The following is a 27301-nucleotide window of genomic DNA, read 5'->3' on the forward strand; positions in this document are numbered from 1 at the left end:
ATTTCTAGGCCAAAAAAATATTTTTTTCTGGACTGGTATCTGTTTTCTACTAGTTTAGAAAAGAAATAATTGGCATCAGCTGTCTCATTGCCATTTCTAGGCTAAATAAGTATTTTTTCTACACCAGTGTGTGTTTTCTACTAATCTGGGAAATATATAATTGGCATCAGCCATCTCATTACCATTTCTAGGTCAAAGAAATAATTTTTCTAAACCAGTGTATTTTCCAGTAGTCTGGGAAATAAATAATTGGCATCAGCCATCTCGTTGCCATCTCTAGGCCAAGGTAACAATTTGTCTAAAACGATGTGTATTTTCTAGTAATCTGGGAAATAAATAATTGGCGTCAGCTGCCTTGTTGCCATTAGTAGGCCAAATAACAAGTTTTTCAGGACGGTGTGTTTTTTCTAGTAGTGTATCAAATAAATAATTAGCATCATCCATCTTGTTGCCATTAATAGGCCAAAGAAGTATTTTTTTTAGGATTACTGTGTGTTCTAGTAGTGTTTCAAATAAACAATTGGCATCCATCAGTTCACTGCAATTTCTAGGCCAACAAAATAATATTTCAGGACTGCTGTGTGTTTTGTAGTAGTGTTGCATAAAAAAAATTGGCATCAGCTATCTCTTTGCCATTTATAGGTCAGAAGAAATATTTTTTCTGGACCAATGCGCTTTTCTAGTAGTCTGGGAAATAAATAATTGGCCTCAGCCATCTCTTTTCCTTTTATAAACCAAATAAATATTTTTTCAAGGCTGCTGTGTGTTTTCTAGTAGTGTTGCAAGTAAATAATTGGCATCAGCCATCTCATTGTTACTAGTAGGCCAAAGAAATAATTTTTTCAAACCGGTGTGTGTTTTCTAGTATTCTGGGAAATAAATAACAATCAGCTGTCTCATTGCCATTTGTAAGCCAAAGAAATAGATTTTCTGTACCGGAGTGTGTTTTCTAGAACTTTTAAAAATAAATAAAACTACTCTTTGCAAGTAGCATGCATAAAAACCAGTTCCAAAAATGAGGAGAGCATCAAGTAGGGGACGTGGCCATGGTGGTGCTGGTGTAGTTGCTGATGGTGGTGGTGATGTAACTGATGCAGGGAGAGGACGTGGTCATTCTGTACCTGCTACTTTCCCAAATACAACTCTGGTGCATGCAGGAGACAGGATGTTATGCGTAATTTTGTAGGTTCGAAAACCTCTGCATAAATGGTTATGCCACACAATGTTGAAAAGGTGTTAAACTGGATGACTGAGAGTGACTCCAATTCCTTCACATTTTCTTCCACCTGGTCCACTGCAGAAGGTACACAGTTGGCACCTGAGGACCATAGTCATCTGGTTTCCACCTCATCCTCTTGCAACTCAGGCAAGCAGTCTGAGCCCCAAGTCATGCAGCAGTCTCTTTTGCTTTTTGATGATTCCGCTGGCTGTGGTTCCGTGGCCCATCTACCTGGAACCGCCGCAGAACTGGAAGAGAGTGCACTGATGCCCAACCACTTGTTATTTTCAAGGATGAGTACTTGGGAGGGCTAGTGCACATGGTCAATGGACAGGGGTGGGCTGGGATGGTGTGCAGGGGAACAAAATCCCTCCTGGGCTGGTTCCCAAGCAGCTGCTTTTCGGGCCACATGACAGAGATACAAACATATCACCTGCAATCTGTGTGGGATGTGTCTGCTGAAGGGACATCACACAGCACGCCTGGAACTTATTCATTCTGCTGGAGAGGAGCATGCAGATCGGAGACCTCATTGGAAAAGTAGGTCAGGACTTAGGAGGACTGCAGTGAGGGGGGACGCTGAGCAGGGCTCATCTCCTCACACAGAATTGTATATTGTCAGGTTGGCTGGTGGTAAGTGTGAGTTATTGCAGTCTGAACTTTGATGCAGATTAGGGTCCTCCTGTCAGTGTGATTTATTGAACCAGACAGAACTTTCCCAGCAGAGGCCACAGACATCACTATACAGGATCCTGCACTGACTGATCACACTTGAGCCTACAGCACATCACAGATTGTACCATATGGCTTTATATATAATATGTGAGGTCCTGTGGGAAGTTCCAGGTGTGATCTGTCCAGTGTATATCTGTGAACATAATATACATAATATATCACATCCACTATGCAGATTAGTGTATGATCTGCTGTGATACAGACATTCAATGTGTTAAAAATACACATTGCTATATAGTATCAGAGGTGTGTAGTCACAATATATTATATACCAGTCATGAATTCCCCCATATACTTTATGTGGTATACTGTGTGAACAGACATCAGATGCTATGTACAGGTTAACGTGTGTATTGTAAATCTGATCTCTGCCCATGTGTGGTATACATTATACTGTAACAACAAAGTCCAGGCCGCGAACCAAGACAGCCAGAGTGCTGAAAACTGTGGTCCACGGGCCACACCATACCCTCCGCTATCCCGATAACACCACTTCTCAGGATGCAGACAGTGGTGAATACATTGGTGGAAGACGTAGCCGCCAGCTCCTACTTACACCAATCAGTGAGTCCGTGCACCGGTAACTGAGCAGACCTTTGGGGGAATGAGAGCAAGGTGAATATGTGTTGTTTTCTTTCTTTTATATGTATATCGGATGTGTGCTTGCATATCAGGGGCTACGTGGGTCCGTACACTGTATATAGGAGGCTATGTGGGGCCTCAGACTGTGTACAGTGGGGCAAAAAAGTATTTAGTCAGTCAGCAATAGTGCAAGTTCCACCACTTAAAAAGATGAGAGGCGTCTGTAATTTACATCATAGGTAGACCTCAACTATGGGAGACAAACTGAGAAAAAAAAATCCAGAAAATCACATTGTCTGTTTTTTTAACATTTTATTTGCATATTATGGTGGAAAATAAGTATTTGGTCAGAAACAAAATTTCATCTCAATACTTTGTAATATATCCTTTGTTGGCAATGACAGAGGTCAAACGTTTTCTGTAAGTCTTCACAAGGTTGCCACACACTGTTGTTGGTATGTTGGCCCATTCCTCCATGCAGATCTCCTCTAGAGCAGTGATGTTTTTGGCTTTTCGCTTGGCAACACGGACTTTCAACTCCCTCCAAAGGTTTTCTATAGGGTTGAGATCTGTAGACTGGCTAGGCCTTGAAATGCTTCTTACGAAGCCACTCCTTCGTTGCCCTGGCGGTGTGCTTTGGATCATTGTCATGTTGAAAGACCCAGCCACATTTCATCTTCAATGCCCTTGCTGATGGAAGGAGGTTTGCACTCAAAATCTCACGATACATGGCCCCATTCATTCTTTCATGTACCCGGATCAGTCGTCCTGGCCCCTTTGCAGAGAAACAGCCCCAAAGCATGATGTTTCCACCACCATGCTTTACAGTAGGTATGGTGTTTGATGGATGCAACTCAGTATTCTTTTTCCTCCAAACACGACAAGTTGTGTTTCTACCAAACAGTTCCAGTTTGGTTTCATCAGACCATAGGACATTCTCCCAAAACTCCTCTGGATCATCCAAATGCTCTCTAGCAAACTTCAGACGGGCCCGGACATGTACTGGCTTAAGCAGTGGGACACGTCTGGCACTGCAGGATCTGAGTCCATGGTGGCATAGTGTGTTACTTATGGTAGGCCTTGTTACATTGGTCCCAGCTCTCTGCAGTTCATTCACTAGGTCCCCCCGCGTGGTTCTGGGATTTTTGCTCACCATTCTTGTGATCATTCTGACCCCACGGGGTGGGATTTTGCGTGGTGCCCCAGATCGAGGGAGATTATCAGTGGTCTTGTATGTCTTCTATTTTCTAATTATTGCTCCCACTGTTGATTTCTTCACTCCAAGCTGGTTGGCTATTGCAGATTCAGTCTTCCCAGCCTGGTGCAGGGCTACAATTTTGTTTCTGGTGTCCTTTGACAGCTCTTTGGTCTTTACCATAGTGGAGTTTGGAGTCAGACTGTTTGAGGGTGTGCACAGGTGTCTTTTTATACTGATAACAAGTTTAAACAGGTGCCATTACTACAGGTAATGAGTGGAGGAAAGAGGAGACTCTTAAAGAAGAAGTTACAGGTCTGTGAGAGCCAGAAATCTTGATTGTTTGTTTCTGACCAAATACTTATTTTCCACCATAATATGCAAATAAAATGTTAAAAAAACAGACAATGTGATTTTCTGGATTTTTTTTTCTCAGTTTGTCTCCCATAGTTGAGGTCTACCTATGATGTAAATTACAGACGCCTCTCATCTTTTTAAGTGGTGGAACTTGCACTATTGCTGACTGACTAAATACTTTTTTGCCCCACTGTATATAGGAGGCTATATGGGGCCTCACAATGTATATAAGAGGCTATATGGGGCCTTACACTACAGGAGGTTATGCTGGGCCTCACACTAAAACATGAGGCTATGTGGGGGCACATATTGTATGTAGGAGCTTATGTGAGGGTTCATATTATATTTAGAGAGACTATGTGGGAGTTCATAATGTATATAGGAGGCTATGTGAGGGCTCATATTGTATATAAGGGCTATGTGGGGTTCACACTGTATATGGGGCTTATATATATTTTTGCATAGCGATATTAGATCAATGTATGATTTCTGGAGGTGCTGTCACTTTTTAGCATATTGCATGATCTGTCCTTTTTTTCTCCTCCCATTTGGCACAGGTGATTTTAAATTAGCAGGAGATTGCAAAAGGGGTCTAGCATATTTTTGCTCTCATTTAAGGGCTTGAGGAAGATGAGACAATGCTCCTTTCATTTGGTATAAATGCTGTGTGGCGGCCATTTTTGCTGTCACTGTGGCTTTGTGCTTGTGGGGTGGTGCAGTCTTTCAACATGGGCGCTGTGAGGCACCGGGCTGTCTGCCCTGCTGGTGCATTGTCGCTGCAGCGGTCAACGCACAACTTCTCTCCATTAGGGTGATAGGGACCCACTAAGAGATTTGCCATGATGTGGCAGTGGACTTCATACAGTCTGATCAGAATGTTAAACTAAGAACCTCATGTTCAGTTGTTGTCTAGCGACATTAGATCAATGTATGATTTTTGGAGATGCTGTCCATTCTCTTATACTGCATATAGGGGCTATGTTGGGCTCATACTGTATGTACAGGGGGCTATGTATTTGCTGATACAGTACATAAGGGAGCTGTTTCCGGGCTCATACATATAAGGGAATACCAGCATACTTAATTCTGCTCATTATTAAGTTATATAATTATTATTTTATATTAATCGTAGTTAATATTAATATTAATACCCAATAATAGGTGTAATATCTGATGTCTGTATCACAGTATATCATATACCATCACATATTATGTTTGTATACTGGATGTAATATACTGTGATACAGACATCTAGTCAGGGCCGCCATCAGGGCATTACTTCCTTGACTGGCATATGGGGCCCAGTGGGTATAAGGGGCCCGCATCGGGCCCTGTCGCATCTGCCCATCGAGCCTGGGCCCCAGCAGCAGGCTTCTGACGGTACACTAAACCTGCGTCCGAGACACAGGTTCAGTGTCCTCTATTGCCTTGCTGGTCCATCCGGGCCCACAAAGCAACAGTTAAAGCCAAAATCGAACAAAGTCCAGCTCATCATGATCGACATCCTTGGAGACTCGGAGCACGGAACCGCTGTGTCAGGGCGTAGAAAGTCAAAGAAGAAATGAGGAATCCAGCTCAAACTGGGCTGGATTCCTCATTTCTTCTTTAACAGTTAAAGCCACCAGCAAATCGGAGGCTGGTAGCTGATGTCAGTGAGCACGTCGCCGGTGTATGACGTCATTGTCATTCGCCGGTGAGTCGGCGCTGAAATGCCTGGGATGGACGTCGGCATTGGCTGAATGAGGCAAGCGCGGGGCATGATGAAGACACAGGGCCAGAATGAAAACACAGGGGGCAGGAAAGAAAACACAGGGGGCAGGAATGAAAACACGGGGCAGGAATGAAAACAGAGGGCAAGAATGAAAACACAGGGGGCAAGAATGAAAACAAGGGGCAGGAATAAAAACACAGGGCAGGAATGAAGACAGAGAGGCAGGAATGGAAACACGGGGGGCTGGAATGAAAACATGGGGGGCAGGAATGAAAACACGGGGGGCAGGAATGAAAACACTGGGGGCAGGAATGGAAACACGGGTCAGTAATGAAAACACAGGGGGCAGGAATGGAAACACAGTGCAGGAATGAAAGCAACTCGGGGCAGGAATGAAAACTACACAGGGGTAGAATGTGTGACATGGGGCAGAATGTGTGACAGGGGCAGAATGTGAGACAGGGAGCAGAATGTGAGACACGGGGCAGGATGTGTGACATGGTGAGCAGGATGTGAGATGGGAGCAGGATGTGAGACACGGGGGCAGAATGTGAGACGGGGCAGTATGTGAGATGGGGCAGGATGTGTCACATGGGGCAGAATGTGAGACACGGGGCAGAATGTGAGACACTGAGCAGGATGTGAGACATGGGGCAGAATTTGTGACACGGGGCAGGATGTGAGACACGGGACAGAATGTGAGACACAGGTGCAGGATGTGAGACACGAGGTCAGGATGTGAGACACAGGATGGAGACAGGTGGAGCAGGATGGAGACAGATGGGGCAGGATCATGGTGCAGATTGGAGACACATGGTGCAGGATCACGGGGCAGGATGGATGCAATGGAGACAGATGGGGTAGGATCATGGGACAGATAGGTCAGGATCATGGGACAGATGGGGCAAGATGGGAGATCATATGGGGCAGAATGGATACTCATGAGGGCAGGATGTGAGAACATATGGCTGGAGCCAGGAATGAGATACACGGGGCCAGGATTGGGGATATTATTACCATAGGGGCTAAATAAGGGATATTATTACTGCAGTGATGTATTGATTTTATTTTTTGAGGATACTGTTTTAAATGGGGGGCAGTCCTGTTACTGTGCAGAGCGACACTAGGTTGCCTTTTTTTGTTCATCTGGTGTAGTGTAGAAGTTGGGAAAAAATTAAGCAACGTGTTCTGCAAGCGGAGCTCTAGATAACTATGTTATTTCCTGCAGAAATGAGTCCTGGCTAGAAACGTGATGGCTGTCTGTGCTGGATTAAGATGGAAAGCGAGGCTGAAGGACTTCAACTAGAGAAGTGAGTTAGTGTGTTACCTGTACACAGACACTGCAAACTAAGTACAGATCTCCTGTGTGTAATGGCACTTATGGTGATAGTATTGTGTTTTTTTTATTAATGATCAGTATTGCAGTATTCAGTCATTATGTGGTGGTAACATGTGGTCTGGTCATGGTTTGGCGGTATTTGTTCCTTTAAGTGGTATTATTTGTCACCATGTGGTGGTGGTAATATTGTGATCTGGACATGGTGCGGTAGTATTTGCTCCTTGTATGTGCTATTATTCAGTCATTGTGGTGGTAATATGTGATCTGGACATGGTGTGGCGGTATTTTTTCCTTGTATGTGGTATTATAGGTCATTATGTGGTAGTAATATGATGTCTGACCATGGTGTAGCGGTATTTTTTCTTGTTTATGATATTATTGGTCATTTAAAAAATTGAAAAATAAATAAAAATATACCTAAATTGTATTGGATATTTTAACAAATGTTTAGTAAGTTACATTAGAGTAGAGTCCGGCCAGAAGAGTCTACCTTGTCTTGATGGTGGATTAAAAAATCTTTTGGCAAAAACAAAAGCTGCTGGCTATGTATGTGGTGATGGGAACTGTAAGGCTATGTGCACAAGTTGCGGATTGTATGTGTTGTTGCTGCATTTTTTCACTGCAAAAATGCATACACAAAACAACCCATTGAATTCAATGGGATTCCGCAATGCTGTGCTAATGCTGCGTATTTTTCCTCGGCGGAATAGCATTGCGGAAAAATATGCAGCATGCTCATTCTTTGTGTGGAATCGCGGCGATTCCGCACACATAGGAATGCATTGATCCGCTTACTTTGCGCATGGGGCTATGCCCACCATGCGCAAAGTAAGCGGATCATGTGCGGATGGTACCCAGTGTCTGAAGGAGAGGAGACTCTCCTCCAGGGACTGGGCACCATATCCTGTGTAAAAAAAAGAATTAAAATAAAAAATAGGGACATACTTACCTTCTGATGGCCCCCGAAGTCCTCCCGCCTCTCAGCGGTGCATGCGGCTGCTTCCGTTGCCAGATAAATATGAAAAGAAAAGCTGCAGACCATACCAGGGATCACCACCAAATACACAAATAATTTTTATTGGATACACACAGACATACCAGATTAAAACCATTTAAAAGTCACAAGCATGACAAATATACAACCCTATAGGCTCAAAATAGAGCCAAAAAACTACCCCACAACAAGGCAAACAGGATAAATATTCAAGTGGTTGTAAATACAATGTACACACATTGAGGAGTATGACCCTCTATATCACATACAGCAAGAAATCCCAATAAAGCCCTATAGTAACAATGGTCAAACAATGCATGAAAAAAATGCCCATATAATATACACTCATTAGCAATGAAAGAGTTAAATGAGACAAGTCAGAGCATAAGAAACATTGGGTCAACCCCTCAAAAAAAGTGCATTCAAATGATACTCCTGTATTAAGATCAGGTACCTATAATACCACTACAAAAGATAAATATAGTGGTCTATCGAGGGTGTAGAATTGCCATCAAAACCAGCACGGTATAAGAACTCATGTTTGAAAAAATCACCTAGGCTAGATTAGGAAAAACTTGCCCGGAAAAAATGCCATGAGAACACCGCTGAAAATTCTATATGCACCCTATACGATACCAGCAATATAGCCCATAGTTGGGGGAGCTTGAGGAAATGCCAGACGCGTGTCGCCACCGCCAGGTGGCTTCGTCAGGGGCTTCCATTACCAGGGATGCATTGCGTGAAGGACCTGGGATGATGCTGCGGTCACGTGACCGTGACATCACAAAGGTCCTTCGCGCAAAGCATCCCTGGGAACAGAAGCCGCCGGGAGCTGAGGAGATCGGGGGCCATCGGAGAGTGAGAATAACCATTTTTTAAATTATTTTTAACATTAAACATTATTTAAACATATTTTTAACATAGGCAGCATCAATAGTAAAAAGTTGGTCACACTTGTCAAACACTTTGTTTGACAAGTGTGACCAACCTGTCAATCAGTTTTCCAAGCGATGCTACATATCGCTTGGAAAACGCTAGCATTCTGCAAGCTAATTACGCTTGTAAAACGCTAGTATTTCACGGCAATATGCATGCTAATTCCGCATGCATTTTACCCGCGGCAGGGAGTTCCGGAATTGCAGCGGAAATTTCTGTGGCAATTCCACAACGTGTGCACATAGCCTAAATCTGTGATTGGTGAGGATTTGGTGCAGAAGTGGAGTTTTTCCAAAAGAGAGCAGTTGGACTGTTGATGGTATGAGGGGTGGAGCATGGGCGGAGACTCAAGGGGGGCCCTGAAAATTTTGCCAGTGTGGGGCACCGAAATTCCTAGTGGCAGCCCTGCATCCAGTGTTAGGCCGGGATCACATTAGCGTAGAGCAGAAGAAATATACTAATGAGACTTGGCTCCTGCTCTGCTGTTACCGTGAGCTGCTTGTCAGTGCTTTGTGCTCCGATCCTCTCACATGCAAGAATCGTAGCACAGGTGCAGAGGCGATGGAGAAAGTAATTTCTCCATCTCCTCCATTGCTGCCATCTGCAGTAATTGCACTGTTTCACACTCCTCATAGACTTGTATGGGTGCGTGCGATTTGGTTCTTGGCATGGGAAAATAATGGGAAATCTGAGCTGCCCCATATTATAACACTTGTCTGAGTGCTATGCGCTGTTTAATTGCATAGGACATGGCCGTGTAATATGCTCGTGTGACTCCGGCCTTATGCACAGGATAATATGTGACTGGTGTAATATCTGATGTCTGTAGTCATAGTGTAATATTTAACAGACACATGCCATCCTGTATACAATATCTGATAAGTGTGGTCATAATATATTATACACCAGTACAGACGAGTGAATTGATTCACAGGACACTGATCAAACAGTCACGTCAGTAGTCTGTGGCCACCAGATCAGAGCCCTGGGAGCCTCCTCCTACCTGCCGACATCTATGTCTCCTGTTTTGATTTGTAGTCCTTGCATAATGTCATCTTTGCAGCATGACACACACATGACTTTGTGCCAAGCTACAAATAAAAGGAAGAGAAATACAGGTGCATCTCACAAAATAAGAATATCATCGAAAAGTTAATTTATTTCAATACAAAAGGTGAAACTCATATATTAGATAGAGTCATTACAAACAGAGTGATGTATTCAAGTGTTTATTTCTGTTAATGTTGATGATTATGGCTTTCAGCCAATGAAAACCCAAAAGTCATTATCTCAGTAAATTAAAATACTTTATAACAGCAGCTTGAAAAATTATTTTAAAATCCGAAATGTTGGCCTACTGAAATGTATGTTCAGTAAATGCACTCAAACTTCAGCTCATCTGCATTGTTGGGTCTGGTGTCTCTCATCTTCCTCTTGACAATACCCCATAGGTTCTCTATGGGGTTATGGTCAGATGAGTTTGCTGGCCAATCAAACACAGTCATACTGTTGTTTTTAAACCAGGTATTGGTACTTTTGGCAGTGTGGACAGGTGCCAATTCATGCTGGAGAACTAAATTTCCATCTCCAAAAGCTTGTTGGCAGAGGGAATCACGAAGTGCTCTAAAATTTCCTGGTAGACGGCTGTGCTGAATTTGGTCTTGATAAAACACAGTGGACCTACACCAGCAGATGACATGGCTCCCGAAACTATCATTAATTGTGGATACTTCACACTAGAGTCTGGAGGAAGAGTGGAGAAACAGACAATCCAAGGTGCTTGTGGTCTACAGTGAAGTATCCACAATCAGTGATGGTTTGGGGAGCCATGTAATCTGCTGGTATAGGTACACTGTGTTTTGTCAAGACCAAAGTCAGTGCAGCCATCTACCAGGAAATCTTAGGGCATTCCATGCTTCCCTCTGCCGACAAGCTTTTTGGAGATGGAAATTTAATTCTCCAGCAGGACTTGGCACCTGTCCACACGGCAAAAAGTACCAATACCCGGTTAAAAAACAACAGTATCACTGTGCTTGATTGGCCAGCAAACTCGTCTGTCCTTAACCCTATAGAGAATCTATGGTTTATTGTCAAGAGGAAGATGAGAGACACCAGACCCAACAATACAGACAAGCTGAAGGCTGCTATCAAAGCAACCTGGGCTTCCATAACACCTCAGCAGTGGCACAAACTGATCGCCTCCATGGCAAGCAGCATTGATGCAGTAATTGATGCAAAAGGAGCCCCGACCAAGTATTGAGTGCATTTACTGAACATATATTTCAGTACGCCAACATTTCGGATGTTAAAATAATTTTTTCAAGCTGGTGTTATAAAGTATTGTAATTTACTGAGATAATGACTGTTGGGTTTTCATTGGCTGTAAGCCATAATCATCAAAATTAAAAGAAATAAAGACTTGAAATACATCACTCTGTTTCTAATGACTCTATCTAATATATGCATTTCACTTTTTGTGTTGAAGAGCTGAAATAAATTCACTTTTTGATGATATTCTAATTTTGTGATATGCACCTGTAGGATGCTGTAAGGTAGAAAGCAATCACAAGGCTCCTATCCAGCAGCGACTGAATATTCTTCTGATCACTAGACCACGGTCCTGAAACTTTAGTTGCTCGCCTTTATGTGCCATTCATGTATTCTACAATGTACCATATGTGGTATACAATAATATGTATACTGTGTGCACAGACATCAGATGGTACACACAGGATAATTAGTGACTAGAATGTCATCTATATATATAAAGTGTGTGTGCGATTAGAAAATAGTGGAGTGTGTGTGCAAGGGGCAAATTGTGGAGTGTGCGTGCGAGGGGCAAATAGTGGAATGTGTGTGTGAGGGGCAAATAGTGGAGTGTGTGTGGGGAGCAAATAGTTGAGTGTGTGCGAGGGGAAAGTAGTGGAGTGTGTGTATGAGGGGCAAATAGTGGAGTGTGTGCTTGGGGCAAATAGTGGAGTATATGTGCGAGGCACAAATAGTGGAGTGTGTGTGCGAGGGGCAATAAGTAGAGTGTGTGTGTGTGTGTGTGAGGAGCAAATAGTGGAGTGTGTGTGTGTGTGCATAGGGCAAACAGTGGAGTGTGTGTGTGTGTGGCAAATAGTGGAGTGTGTGTGCAAAGGGCAAACAGTCGAGTGGGTGTGCGAGGGGCAATAAGTAGAGTGTGTGTGTGTGAGGAGCAAATAGTGGAGTGTGTGTGTGTGCATAGGGCAAACAGTGGAGTGTGTGTGTGTGTGTGTGGCAAATAGTGGATTGTGTGTGCAAAGGGCAAAGAGTGGAGTGGGTGTGCGAGGGGCAAACAGTGGAGTGTGTGTGAGGATCAAATAGTGAAGTGTGTGCAAAGGGCAAATAGTGGAGTATGTGTGCGAGGCACAAATAGTTGAGTGTGTGTGCGAGGGGCAATAAGTAGAGTGTGTGTGCGAGGGGCAAATAGTGGAGTGTGTGCGAGGGGAAAATAGTGGAGTGTGTGTGAGGAGCAAACAGTGGAGTGTGTGTGCAAAGGCAAATAGTGGAATGTGAGTGCGAGGGGCAAACAGTGGAGTGTGTGTGCAAGGGGCAAACAGTGGAGTGCGTGTGAGGATCAAATAGTGGAGTGTGTGCAAGGGGCAAATAGTGGAGTGTTTGTGCGAGGGGCAAATAGTGGAGTGTGTGCGCGAGGGGCAAATAGTGGACCGTACAAGGGGCCAATAGTGGAGTGTGTGCATAAGTGGCAAATAGTGGAGTGTGTGCATGAGGGGTAAATAGTGGAGTGTGTGCATGAGGGGCAAATAGTGTAGCATGTGCATGAGGGGCAAATAGTTGAGTGTGTGTGAGGGCCAAATAGTGGAGTGTGTGCAAGTGGCAAATAGTGTTGCATCACTCCCAAGAAGACTCATGGCTGTACTGGCTCAAAAGGGGGCTTCTACTCAATACTGAGCAAAGGATCTGACTACTTATGACCATGTGATAGCTCAGTTTTTCTTTTTTATTAAATTTGCAAAAATTTCTACATTACTGCTTTTTTTCAGTCAAGATGGGCTGCAGAGTGTACATTAATGTGAAAAAAATGAACTTTTTTGAATTTACCAAATGGCTGCAATGAAACAAAGAGTGAAAAAGATAAAGGGGTCTGAATACTTTCCGTACCCACTGTACAATTAATGCAGTGTGTGTGCAGCTTACTGTACATGTATTTAATTAATAAAAGATTATTTTTTTGAAAAAAATGGTGTGGGCAATTTTTTAACCAGCAGAGGGAAAGCTGATGTCTGGGGGCCGATGTTGATAGCCTGGAAGTGGATAATACCCATGGAGCTTCCCAGGCTATTAATATCAGCTCACAGCTGTATAATTAGCCTTTACTGGATATTAAAATGGGGGACCCCCCCAAAAAAATTGATGTGGGGTCCCCTATAATTAATAACCAGCAAAGGCTATGTGGACAGCTGCGGGCTGATATTAATAGCTTAGGAAGTGGCCATGGATACTGCCCCTAAATAAAGGCTAAATATATCAGCTCTCAGCTGCCCCAGAAAAGGCGCATCTCTTAAATGTGCCATTTCTGGCACGTAGCCTTGCTCTTCCCACTTGCCCTGTAGCGGTGGCAAGTGGGGGGATAGTTGGGGGGTTGATTTCACCTTTATATTGTCAGGTGACATCAAGCCTCGAGGTTAGAAATGGAGAGGCGTCAATAAGACGCCCCCATTACTAACCCCATAGTAACATTGTAATAAAACACAGACCCCCTGAAAAAATCCTTTAATTGAAAGAAAGATATAGACTCCTTTAAATTATCTTAATTAAACCATACTTATGACCTCTCCCATTCCCCTGATGCCCTCATCTCACCTAGCCAGATCTCACACTTTGCACTGATGACAAGGCACTTTGTCATGTGACAAGGTTCGTTAAAGGGTCGACATTGATTTTTAGGATTGCTATTTCCAATAGGTGGCACTAGAGTTCTAGTTCTCTTCCTCTCTGAAGAGACTATTTGCTTGAAAAAAAGTTAAATGCTCATTTTTTCCTTCCACATTGCTTCAATTCTTCTGAAACACCAAAAGGGTTAATAAACTTCTTGAATGTGGTTTTGAACACCTCGATTGGTACAGTTTTTAGACTGGTGTCACTTTTGGGTATTTTTTGTCATATAGGACCCAAAGTCACTTCAAATGCAACGTGATCCCTAAAAAAATGTTTTTTTAAATTTTGTTGGAAAAATGAGAAATCGCTGGTCAAATTTAACTCTTATAACTTCCTAACAAAAAAAAATATATTTCAAAAATTGTTCTGATGTAAAGTAGACATGTGGGAAATGTTATTTATTAACTATTTTCTGTGACATAACGCTCTGATTTAGGGGAATAAAAAGTTAAATTTTGAATACATTTTACCACTATCATAAAGTACAATATGTCACGAAAAAATATTCTCAGAATCAGTGGGATCTGTTGAAGCATTCCAGAGTTATAACCTCATAAAGTGACAGTGGATAGATTTCAAAATTAAGGCCTAATCATTAACCTACAAAGTGGCTTGGTCCTTAAGGGGTTAAGTAATTTTCCTATCCAAATTTGTTTGCAGGGCAATTGTCCTGCTCTTACCCCATTTTTTCCTCTTGCAGTCCCCTAACCCTTAGGCTGCCGTCACACTAGCAGTATTGGTCAGTATTTTACATTAGTATTTGTAAGCCAAAACCAGGAATGGAACAAATAGAGGAAAAGTATAATAGAAACATATGCACCACTTCTGCATTTATCACCCACTCCTGGTTTTGGCTTACAAATACTGATGTAAAATACTGACCAAATACTGCTAGTGTGACGGCAGCCTTACTCCGACCATTTTACAGCCATTTTACAGCAAAAACAGACCGGTGGAACCCGGTGAAACCGAACATCCACAGATTCGCTCATCTCCTTCCGCCTTCTTCAGACTGTGCGGCGTCACGGCCGTGGCATGTGATTAGGGATCAGCTGACGGCGCACAGTCTGAAGAAGGTGGAAGGAGAGGAGTGACAGGCAAAGATATGCACAGGGCATGGCCATGAATCCCAGCCCCGCAGTATGAATAAATCAGAAGACACTACGGGGCAGGATCTCGGGCTTCGCGACCGCACAGGAGCAGTCAGCCTGACATCAAATGATGTCAGAAGATGGGCAGCGCTAACTGCGCATGCCCAAGGTTTAACATAACAGCGCAGGCTCCAGGACTGATTCAAACAACACTCAGGGGGCGGCGTCCGGCGCTAAGGGGGGAGGAATGATGGCTGTGCTGTGTCTCATTACGAAGGAAAGTCCCACCTCCGGGACGGTTTCACGGTATTAGGGGACACATTTTATAAGTGTTTAGTTCTGCGTTTGCAAGGAGCATAATTAAAAGAGCCATCTTTTCCTTGTGCAGCATTACTACTGCACAAGGTGGCTCTTTCAGATACAAATACCTGGGAGGGGGACAGGTTCCCTTTAATTTCTGTAGTAGTGTGAGTGTGGAGGAAGCAGGAGCAATTGCCGGATACACAGCAGGGGATCAGCTGACGTTACTGAAACCCAATAACACTGGGTCATGTGTTGACTGTGCAGACAGCACTTTTGAGCAGCAACTGGCGGTGTTGGAGCCCAGGGTGGTAGAAACATGAACACAACAGGAGACCTGGATACTGTTGCCAACCAAGTATTTAATGTGGAAGAGGAGTGGCAAATTCCTGCCAAATCCAGGCCTTGTTCATTTTCAGAAAAGTAAGCCGGTCAACGTTGTTAGAGGATAGTCGCATGCAACGGTCTGTTAGTACACCACCTGCGGCACTAAAGACGCGTTCCGATAATACACTAGCAGCAGGGCAAGCCAGCACCTCCAATGCATACTGGCTAAGCTCTGGCCATGTATCCAGCTTAGAGACCCAAAACTTGAAGGGGGAGAGCTGTGTGGGAGTACACTTAGAGAGCAAGACATGTAGTCTGTCACCATCTGACTGAAGCGTTGCCTCCTGCTGACTGGAGCCGTCTGTCTTGGTGTAGACATTTCTGGTGGGCACACAAAAGTTTGCCACAGTTGGGCCGGACTGGTCTTGCCTTGTGCTGAGGCACTGCTTCTGCTCCCTCTTTGTGCTGAGCTTCCTCCACTGCCTCGACGCACTGAGCTGTTTTGTAAAGCACTAGCAGCACTCCTCTCAGTTGGACTGGAGAAGATGATAGAATGCACCAGTGTGTCTTGGTACTCCTGCATTTTACGCTCCCGGTTCAATGGTGTTATGAGGGTTTGTAAGTTGTCCCAGTAGCACGAATTTAGGAGGGTGTACACCCAATAATCAGCCGTGTTGAAAATGTGGTCGATGCGGCGGTCGTTTCTCATGCACTGCAGCATGAAATCAACCATGTGCTGCAGACTGCCAACTGGCCAAGAAACGCTGTCCCCTGCTTGAGGTGTGATCTCTGCCTGCTCTGCATCACCCCACCCTCGCTCTACATACTGACTACTGGAGCATTGTGTAACTCCCTCCTCCTTAAAGATGTCTTCCTCCTCCATTGACTCATCCTCATCCTCCTCACAAAGTGTCCCCTGACTAGGACTTTGTGGGGAACCACGTCGCGCAGACTGTCGAGAAGCAGATGGCATTTGTGACTCCTCATCCTCCACCTCTTCCATAACCTCATCCCTTAGCGCTTGCAGTGTTCTTTCAAGCAGGCAGATGAGGGGGACAGTCATGCTGACTAGTGCATCATCTGCACTCGCCATCCGCGTGGAGTCATCGAAGGCATGCAAAACCTGGCAGATGTCCTTCATAGTGGCCCACTCAGTGGTTGTGAAGTCTGAACGGCGCGCAGTGTGACTTCTTTGCGCCTGATGCAGCTGGTACTCCATTACTGCTGGCTGCTGCTCACACAACCGCTCCAACATATGTAACGTTGAATTCCATCTGGTGGGTAGGTCACATATGATGCGATGTTCTGGAAGGCGGAATCAGTGCTGCAGAGCTGCAAGGCGCGATCTTGCCATTCTGGAACGCCACAAGTGAGCACACTCTAGGCGGACCTTGTGCAGCAGTACATCAAGATCCAGATAGTCCCTCAAAAAACTCTGCACGACCAAGTTGAGCACATGTGCTAGACAGGGGATGTGAGCGAGGTTGCCTAGGGCCAGAGCTGCCACCAGATTTCCGCCATTGTCACACACTACCATGCCTGGCTGGAGATTCGCTGGCACAAACCACACATCACTCTCCTGCTTGATGGCATTCCAGAGCTCCTGCGCTGTGTGGCTTCGATTCCCCAAAGAAATTAATTTCAGTATGGCCTGTTGACGTTTGGCCACGGCTGTGCTCATATCGGTCATAACAGGTAAACGTTCACGGGTCAAGGTGGAGGTAGACCGTGACGGCTCCTGCAGTGATGATTCAGAGGAACTGGAGTTTGAGGAGAAGGCAATGTGTACAGATTGGATTCCTGCAATCCTTGGAGTTGGCAGAACACGCGCAGCGCCACTCTGAAGATCTGTACCCGGCTCCGCAACATTGACCCAATGGGCAGTGAGGGAAAGGTATTGTCCCAGTCCATGGTGACTGGTCCATGCATCGGTAGTGAGGTGGACCTTGCTACTGATGGCATTTAGTAGCGCATGTTTAATGTTTCCCTCCACATGCTTTTGCAGGGCAGGGACGGCTTGCCTGCTGAAATAAAAGCGGCTGGGCACATTGTATTGTGGGACTGCCAATGCCATCAAGTTACGGAAGGTGTCAGTCTCCACCAGCCTGAATGACAGCATTTCAAGGGACAGTAGTTTTGCAATGTCAGCATTCAGAGCCTGTGCTCAGGGGTGGTTTGCTGAGAATGGCCACCTTTTCTCCCATGCCTGTGCTACCGATGGCTGTAGACTGGGCTGGGAGTGTGAGGATGACTGGGAATGTGGTGATGTGGGTGGAATTACACTGGGTCTCTGGACAACAGTTCCAGAGGTTCTTCCATGGCGATCCTGTGAGGAAGCTGAACCAGCTGTGTGTGACCTGGAGGAAGAAGCTACAACACGAGCTGAAGAGGTGGTAGGTGCCGCTGTTGGTTGGCCCAGGTTTTCAGTGTGTTTTTGTAACTCCACCATCTGCTTGGTCCGCACATGTTTCCACATATTTGTGGTATTGAGGTTGCTGACACTTTTCACTCTTTTGATTTTCTGATGACACAGCTTGCATTTGACAAGGCAAATGTCATCTGCAACTGTGTCAAAAAAGGACCAGGCACTGCAAGACTTGGGAGCACCTGTTTTGGCTTTTGGAAGAGGCATGCTCCTAATGGGTGCCGAAGTGGAGGCTACAGTCAACGCAGTCTTCCCCTCCCTCTCCCTCTTTGGGCCGTTCGGGGAATCTCTTCCTCAGAGCTGCTCTCACCACCTTCCTGTACCTCACACCATGATGGGTCAAGGACCTCATCATATACACTACCCTATTCCACCAACTGCTTCTCCTGGGTAGTCTCGGCAGCACAGCACACACCAGAAAGTGGCACCTGAGTCTCATCACCAGATGCGTACTGAGGTGTGCTGACCAGAGGCACTGGCCCACCCACCTCTTCAGATTCAGAGAGACAAAGCTGTTGGGCATCACTGCATACTGCCTATTCTTCCATTTCTGGAATGCTGCTTGGCTGGCCCCCTCTTTCCAAGCCAAGAGATTCAGAGAACAGAAGTAGAGATGGCTCCTGTCCTGGGCTCTCTGACTGCCTGGGCAATTTGGCAGGTGGTGAAGAGACACATTGGTGCTCTCCAGTGCTCTGTGCCTGAGAGGATGTGGCACTAATTGATGTCGATGCGTTAGCTGCCATCCATCTGACAACAGCTTCAATTTTTCTTCCCGCAGCAGCGAGGGACGGCAATCTCCTACAAAGCTGCACATGAAGGACTGTTCCCTGCTGAAACTGGGTGATGATGAGTCACGGGTGCCCACAGCAGGCACAGAATCCCCACGTCCAATCCCTGCTCCACGCCCACGACCACGTGCCTTACACCTTGCCTTCTTCATCTTGGTAGACTGATAAAGATAGGCAGAAAAGTACTAAGGGCTTAGTGCACTTATTACTGAACAGCTCCTAACAGGTATAAGAAACACTAATTTTCTAAAGTGTCGACTAAACTTTAATATGAGCTAATGTGGCCTACACAACTGTAAAGTGGAGTGTTTGGTGAACTTCATTAACTTTTTTTTTTGTTAGCAGAACAGACTACAGAGTGAGCTGCACTCACACAGACCGTGCAGACAGCCGTGAACGGCGCTGCAAGGCCAAAAAAAGCTCCTCTATGTACTCCTATAGTGTTTTTCCACAATCTAGCAGGATACGGATTGAAACCCACTAATAGGCTAAATTTGAAAAAAGGTGCAGCAGGCAGCACTAATTGAGAAACGGACAATGGAACGGTATGAGGCAGTGACGCACCCTGAGCTGACTACAACTGGCTGTGGCGGCAGAACAGACTACAGAGTGAGCTGCACTCACACAGAGACCGTGCAGACCTCTGTGAACGGCGCTGCAAGGCCAATAAAAGCTCCTCTATGCAATCCTATATAGTGTTTTTCCACAGTCTAGCAGGATATGGATGGAAAGCCACTAATAGGATAAATTTGAAAAAATGTGCAGCAGGCTGCACTAATTGAGAAATGGACAATGGAATGATATGAGGCAGTGACGCACCCTGAGCTGACTACAACCGGCTGTGGCGGCAAAACAGACTACAGAGTAAGCTGCACTCACACAGAGGCTGTGCAGACCTCCGTGAATGGCGCTGCAAGGCCAGTAAAAGCTCCTCTATGCAATCCTATATAGTGTTTTTCCACAGTCTAGCAGGATATGGATGGAAAGCCACTAATAGGATAAATTTGAAAAAATGTGCAGCAGGCTGCACTAATTGAGAAACAGACAATGGAATGGTATGAGGCAGTGACGCACCCTGAGCTGACTACAACTGGCTGTGGCAGCAGAACAGACTACAGAGTAAGCTGCACTCACACAGAGACCGTGCAGACCGCCGTGAATGGCGCTGCAAGGCCAAGAAAAGCTCCTCTATGCAATCCTATATAGTGTTATTCCACAATCTAGCTGGATACGGATGGAAAGCCACTAATAGGATAAATTTGAAAAAATGTGCAGCTGGCTGCACTAATTGAAAAATGGACAATGGAACGGTATGAGGCAGTGATGCACCCTGAGCTGACTACTACCAGCGGTGGCTGCAGACCAGACTACAGAGTGAGCTGCACTCACACAGACACCTTGTAGACACTTGTGAACAGTGCTGCAAGGCAAAAACAAGGTTCTCACACAGCGGTTGCTAAATTAGCCTGGGTAAAGCACAATGAAGCAAATCACTATCTCTAAACTGGCCCTCAGTCAGAACACAGTGTCCTGTCCCTAACTGAATTCACAGCAGAGTGAACCCAAAATGGCGGCGGCGACTTTTATAGTGCATCATGACATCATTTCAGCAGCCAATCACAGCCATGCCAGTAGTTACATGCCTACCATGCAGAACAGGATGTGCCCACACTTTTAATCATTCCTCATTGGCTGAATTCAGGCTCTTTGAATTATGGGAACTTCAGATTCTGGCATCCAATATACTGAAAATATTGGAACTCGGTTTCGGAACTCCATTACCGCAAATATTGGCCGATATCCGATACTTGCGGTATTGGAATGCTCAACACTAGTTGTAACATCAAAACTGAATGTTCTTAATGTTTTTCTGTGTTTTCACATGGCCTGGATTCATGCATAGTGCTGCTGTACTCTTTTTTCTCTATATAATGTAGTCTGACAGTGTTCTCTTGTTCACATTAGGAGATGCTGGTCAGGTTTTTCTGTGTATGTATGTATGTACTGTATGTATGTATGTATGTATGTGTGTATATGTACAGTGGTGTTCAAAAGTCCTGCATAGGATAAATTGATTGATTTTTCAAGTTTTAAATGTTTTCTGTCGAATATTTTCGATGCTAATATGACATATTATATATGGTTTTGTTCAGAATACAATTTTGCATTCTTTCCCTGTAATATTTTTAGCTTTTGAAGCAGTTTTGCCTGAAATTATTGCAACAATATGGGAATTGAAAGCAGAACTAAACATTGTACAGCTTCAGAGCCAAAATTAGCCAATCACAGATGAGGTTCTTGTGACCATCATAACCGGGATATGGCAGCCATTCACATTGCATTACATTGCATCACATCTGCTGCTTTGTTCGTTTGTTTTATCTGTTGGTCTATCTAGTGAATAATACTGTAGAGTTTTATGATGGGAGCCTTCAGATTTTTGTCAGCGGAGGATCGTGTGCGAGTTGTGGTGCTACATGAAGAGGGTTATACTGGCCCCCAGATCGCAAGGAAGGTCGGCTGTAATCAGAGAACAGTCGTAAGAATTTTGCAGAAACATAAGCAGCTTGGAATCACCCAGGACAGGCCCAGATCTGGTCAGCCCAGAAAGTCAACTAAAAGGTAGGATAGAGTACTGATAAGAACATCCCTTGCCAATCGAAAGCTCACCTCTCCTCAGCTTCTGCGAGAATGGCAAGAAAAGTGCAGTATTGAGGTAGCAACATCAACTGTTAGGAAGAGATGTTTGGAAGCAGGATTGAGAGGGTGCAAGGCCCGAAAGAAGCCATTGATGACAGCCATACAAAGACAAAGGCGAAAACTGTAGGCATTGAAATAGTTAAAATGGAGGAAGGAGGAGTGGGAAAAAGTGCTATTTAGTGATGAAAGCACTTTTTGCATTTTAGGAAATGATGGCAAGTCTTATGTGAGAAGGTTCCCACATGAAGAGTACAAGCCAGAGTGTTTGAGCTCCTCTGTGAAACATCCTATGAAAGTAATGGTCTGGGGCTGTATGGCAGCCAATGGTGTTGGAAGGCTTCATATTGTGGAGGGTATGGTTAATGCAAAAAAAATACATAGACATCCTTAATAAGAAAATGCTGCCTTCTGCTCAACACTCTGAATTAAATAAAAAATAATAAATCTTAAAAAGTAAAATTTAAGTCTGTGTGAACTTGCATTGGAAGTTAGTGAACTTAGAAACCTGTTCACCATTCTACACACTGTACTAGTGTAGGTATGGTTATGCGGTAAAAAAAATTATCAAAAATGCACATACCATAACAATTTATACACTCGGGACATTCAAAAATGAGTATGGCATACAATGAGGGATTACAAAAACATATCTGTTCCACCAGTTTCACTGTAGAGATGCAGAAGTATGAAACATACAGTTTTCTTCACGCCTATGCAGGACTTTTGAACACCACTTGTATATGCATATATATAAATATAGTTACACTTTCTTCCTTTTTAGCCAGGGGATATAAATGTTAATTTTTATAAGTGGATATGGGTAACACATGGTGTGTTTACTCAGTAGGTCTTTTCTCTGGCTCTACACACTACACATACAGTGGGGCAAAAAAGTATTTAGTCAGTCAGCAATAGTGCAAGTTCCACCACTTAAAAAGATGAGAGGCGTCTGTAATTTACATCATAGGTAGACCTCAACTATGGGAGACAAACTGAGAAAAAAAAATCCAGAAAATCACATTGTCTGTTTTTTTTAACAATTTATTTGCATATTATGGTGGAAAATAAGTATTTGGTCAGAAACAAACAATCAAGATTTCTGGCTCTCACAGACATGTAACTTCTTCTTTAAGAGTCTCCTCTTTCCTCCACTCATTACCTGTAGTAATGGCACCTGTTTAAACTTGTTATCAGTATAAAAAGACACCTGTGCACACCCTCAAACAGTCTGACTCCAAACGCCACTATGGTGAAGACCAAAGAGCTGTCAAAGGACACCAGAAACAAAATTGTAGCCCTGCACCAGGCTGGGAAGACTGAATCTGCAATAGCCAACCAGCTTGGAGTGAAGAAATCAACAGTGGGAGCAATAATTAGAAAATGGAAGACATACAAGACCACTGATAATCTCCCTCGATCTGGGGCTCCATGCAAAATCCCACCCCGTGGGGTCAGAATGATCACAAGAACGGTGAGCAAAAATCCCAGAACCACGCGGGGGGACCTAGTGAATGAACTGCAGAGAGCTGGGACCAATGTAACAAGGCCTACCATAAGTAACACACTACGCCACCATGGACTCAGATCCTGCAGTGCCAGACGTGTCCCACTGCTTAAGCCAGTACATGTCCGGGCCCATCTGAAGTTTGCTAGAGAGCATTTGGATGATCCAGAGGAGTTTTGGGAGAATGTCCTATGGTCTGATGAAACCAAACTGGAACTGTTTGGTAGAAACACAACTTGTCGTGTTTGGAGGAAAAAGAATACTGAGTTGCATCCATCAAACACCATACCTACTGTAAAGCATGGTCGTGGAAACATCATGCTTTGGGACTGTTTCTCTGCAAAGGGGCCAGGACGACTGATCCGGGTACATGAAAGAATGAATGGGGCCATGTATCGTGAGATTTTGAGTGCAAACCTCCTTCCATCAGCAAGGGCATTGAAGATTAAACGTGGCTGGGTCTTTCAACATGACAATGATCCAAAGCACACCGCCAGGGCAACGAAGGAGTGGCTTCGTAAGAAGCATTTCAAGGTCCTGGAGTGGCCTAGCCAGTCTCCAGATCTCAACCCTATAGAAAACCTTTGGAGGGAGTTGAAAGTCCGTGTTGCCAAGCGAAAAGCCAAAAACATCACTGCTCTAGAGGAGATCTGCATGGAGGAATGGGCCAACATACCAACAACAGTGTGTGGCAACCTTGTGAAGACTTACAGAAAACGTTTGACCTCTGTCATTGCCAACAAAGGATACATTACAAAGTATTGAGATGAAATTTTGTTTCTGACCAAATACTTATTTTCCACCATAATATGAAAATAAAATGTTAAAAAAACAGACAATGTGATTTTCTGGATTTTTTTTTCTCAGTTTGTCTCCCATAGTTGAGGTCTACCTATGATGTAAATTACAGACGCCTCTCATCTTTTTAAGTGGTGGAACTTGCACTATTGCTGACTGACTAAATACTTTTTTGCCCCACTATATATAGACAGAAAGCCCTTTTTAAATGCACTTATCGGGTTTCTGTAATGGTACAATTCGATAAATGAGCGCTTAGGGTTACTACACTGCTGTTGATCAGAGATGCTTCCTAGCAACCAGCCTCTTGGGGTGTGTCTCATTAGAACACAGCACACTAAGCTGCAAATCCCAAAATGGCTGCTCCCATAAAATAGTTCTTTACAACATAATACATGTAATAATAGTCATTATTCTTACAAAGGTCCTTTATTTCATAATTTATTTATTTCTACAGCCTCCTTACTGTAATATACCATAGTATGTGTGAAGGTGATAGGTCCTCTTTAAATGTTGCTGTAATTCCTTGTCCCCACAGGTGCATTTCTGGTGCCATATTTGTTTTTCATGATAATTGCTGGAATGCCACTTTTCTACATGGAATTGGCTATAGGACAATTCAACAGAGAAGGAGCTGCTGGAGTTTGGAAGATATGTCCAATATTCAAAGGTAAACATTTTACTTTAAAGGTGTTCTCCTTCAATAATATTACTAATCATAACACAGAAAATATAAAAATAAATGATTTTGAAATGTAAATGTAATGCAAATAACGTACAAGTTTTATGATAACCTGCAGTTGTGCCATTGATAACAACCCTTAGATTTTTTTCTGACTGCCAATTTCTGTTTCCAGCCACTTGATACACAGTAATGGTAGACGTGATCACGCATGTGCTGTTCATCTGTTTGGACAGGCTGTCGCTCAGTATGTTTATCTCCATGTTGTGACATGCCCACATTATTCACATACTCTTTCTATACGAGTCAGAGGGGAAGCATAGCATGTACAGTTGCATTGTCGTCCTTCGACAAACGGAGCATACCCTTAGCAGTTTGGAAGGAAATGTATTCTCAAACATTCAAAAACCTTCCGAGTAAAAGTTGAAACATTATTACCTACATTAATGCCTCCCATGTGAAAGGTTTCTTAAGTGTGTATCCCAACACCTTTTAAAAATGCTCAAGACATACTAAAATACATTTTTCCTTAATTTTGGGAATGTATTAGAATATTATAACTGTTTACTTGCTTCCCTGAAGCAGTTGCCGGTGCTTCCAGACATCTTTGCGCTGGCGCCTCCTTCAGCTCCTGATACACACAATCCACATTAGGGCTCGCTGACAAGAGCGTATAACACAGCGGAGTGCTATCTGATGTTTTATTGGATAGGAATTGGACCAATATGAAACTATGGGGCGGCGCAGATCTGCGTTTTTTTTCTACAAACTGAATCGGTCTGTGGAAAAAAATTGCAACATAGAGCAAGTGGCTTCGCAAATTGGACGACGCTCACCCATTCAAGTCTATATGTGAGTATGAAACATCGGACAGCACTCAGATGACATACGAGTACAGTGTGATTTACGTGGACCCAGAAAATGGTGAAGATGGAGAAAATAAGTTCTCAATTTTCTCCGTGCCAGTGATACGTGATCAGATCACACTAAATTGACACTCGGATCAGAGTTTGAGCAGAATATACAGGTGCTTCTCACGAAATTAGAATATCATCAAAAAGTGAACTTATTTCAGTTCTTCAATAAAAAAAGTAAAACTCATATATTATGGATTATAAGAAGCACCACTATTTTATTTAAAAAAGGGCGTTTTTACCTTATTTTTCTCCTCCAGCAGTGATCCTGGGACCTTGTTCCACCGCGGCCTGTAAGGTATATCCACATTATATGACGCACCCCTATTTTCCCTTTAAATTTTGGGGTAAAAAGTGCATCTCATAATCCAAAAAATGCGGTAAATAAACTTTTTGATGATATTCTAATTTTGTGAAAAGCACCTGTATGAGGAATTTACTTGTTTTCAATGATCTAAAAGTTTTCTGGGTCTTGTAAAAACCAAACAGATCTATGACCAAATGACCAAATTTCACAATACATTAATAAATAAATCTTTTAGTCCAGAACTCAAGCTGGACTTATAAAATGCTCACTATAATTTGAGATAATTGAGATTCTGTTTTGGCTTTTATCCTAAGTCATGTGACAAGGCTCGTTAAAGGTTCGACATTGACTGGTAGGATTGCTACTTCCAATAGGTGGCACTAGAGTTCTAGTCTTGAGGAGCATTGCGCCTTTAAGTCACCTCACCTCGTCATGCTTAACATGTCACTCTTCGCAAGGAGAAATGATACTTCTTGGATCACTATAATTTCAGGATTACACAGTCATTCTGACACGAGTTTTCAAAACACATACACCAACCTCATCAAATCTAAAAGATCTATTTATTATTGCACGGAGTTTGTTTTGTGGTTGGGTGACAGATCCTGATACTGATATAAAAAAAAATTCCACAAAATCGGGCTTCTTGGGGAATCTCACAATTATACATAATATGCTAGAATCTTTTAAACTTGACTACTGCTTTCAAAAATCTGACCTTCATGGAGGGGAAAGTATTGAGGAATGTTGACTATATAGGGCAAAAAAGGGCAGAAATGATCCCAAGGCAAAGTTTACAGGTAGATAGTGTGTTCTTATAAGTATATATACATATACACCATGGAAAAATATCCAGATAGAGTACTATAAATCAATAATTTGACATACAAGTAAATATGGAATTGGTAAAAAAAAATGTTCTTTTTTTTTCTTTTAGGTGTTGGCTATACGGTCATTCTCATATCATTGTATGTGGGGTTTTTCTACAATGTCATCATTGCATGGGCGATATATTATCTATTCTCTTCATTCACATCAGAACTACCTTGGATCCACTGCAACAATTCATGGAATAGTGATGACTGTTCAGAAACAAAATATAACATTTTCAATGATTCAGGATTTTCAAACATCAATGATAGTTATAAAGTGACACCTGCTGCAGAATATTTTGAGTAAGTACTTCTACCTCCTACCCTTCCCTACCACAAGTGTATGATTTAATCTCTACTAAAATGCTTTAAAAATCCCAACCTCATATGCCATGGTATGTAGATGAAACAACTATGGCACCCGTCTACTTTCAAAGAATATTTGATCTTATTATACTTATATATTATAGACTCAGTATATAGGTAGGAGTGAGACACCGGTCATATCAAATATGAGTGGAACAGCAATCAAGATCTATGCATCTCCATGTTGAAGACTAAAAAAATTAATCATCCTACCTCTTACTATACTACCAAATATA

At 43.4% G+C, this 27301-nt stretch overlaps 1 protein-coding gene across 1 annotated transcript in view; it reads left to right on the forward strand.

The window, feature by feature from the left end:
* Positions 1-27301, forward strand: part of SLC6A3 (solute carrier family 6 member 3) — a 192969-nt gene that overhangs the window by 22389 nt on the left and 143279 nt on the right. Inside the window, exons 2-3 of the mRNA XM_069732277.1 lie at positions 24463-24594; positions 26765-27002. Of these exons, the coding sequence (XP_069588378.1) occupies positions 24463-24594; positions 26765-27002 (370 nt within the window). The remainder of the gene's footprint in view (positions 1-24462; positions 24595-26764; positions 27003-27301) is intronic.

This window comes from Ranitomeya imitator, chromosome 6, assembly GCF_032444005.1.
Source record: "Ranitomeya imitator isolate aRanImi1 chromosome 6, aRanImi1.pri, whole genome shotgun sequence".
NCBI classification, from domain to species: domain Eukaryota; kingdom Metazoa; phylum Chordata; class Amphibia; order Anura; family Dendrobatidae; genus Ranitomeya; species Ranitomeya imitator.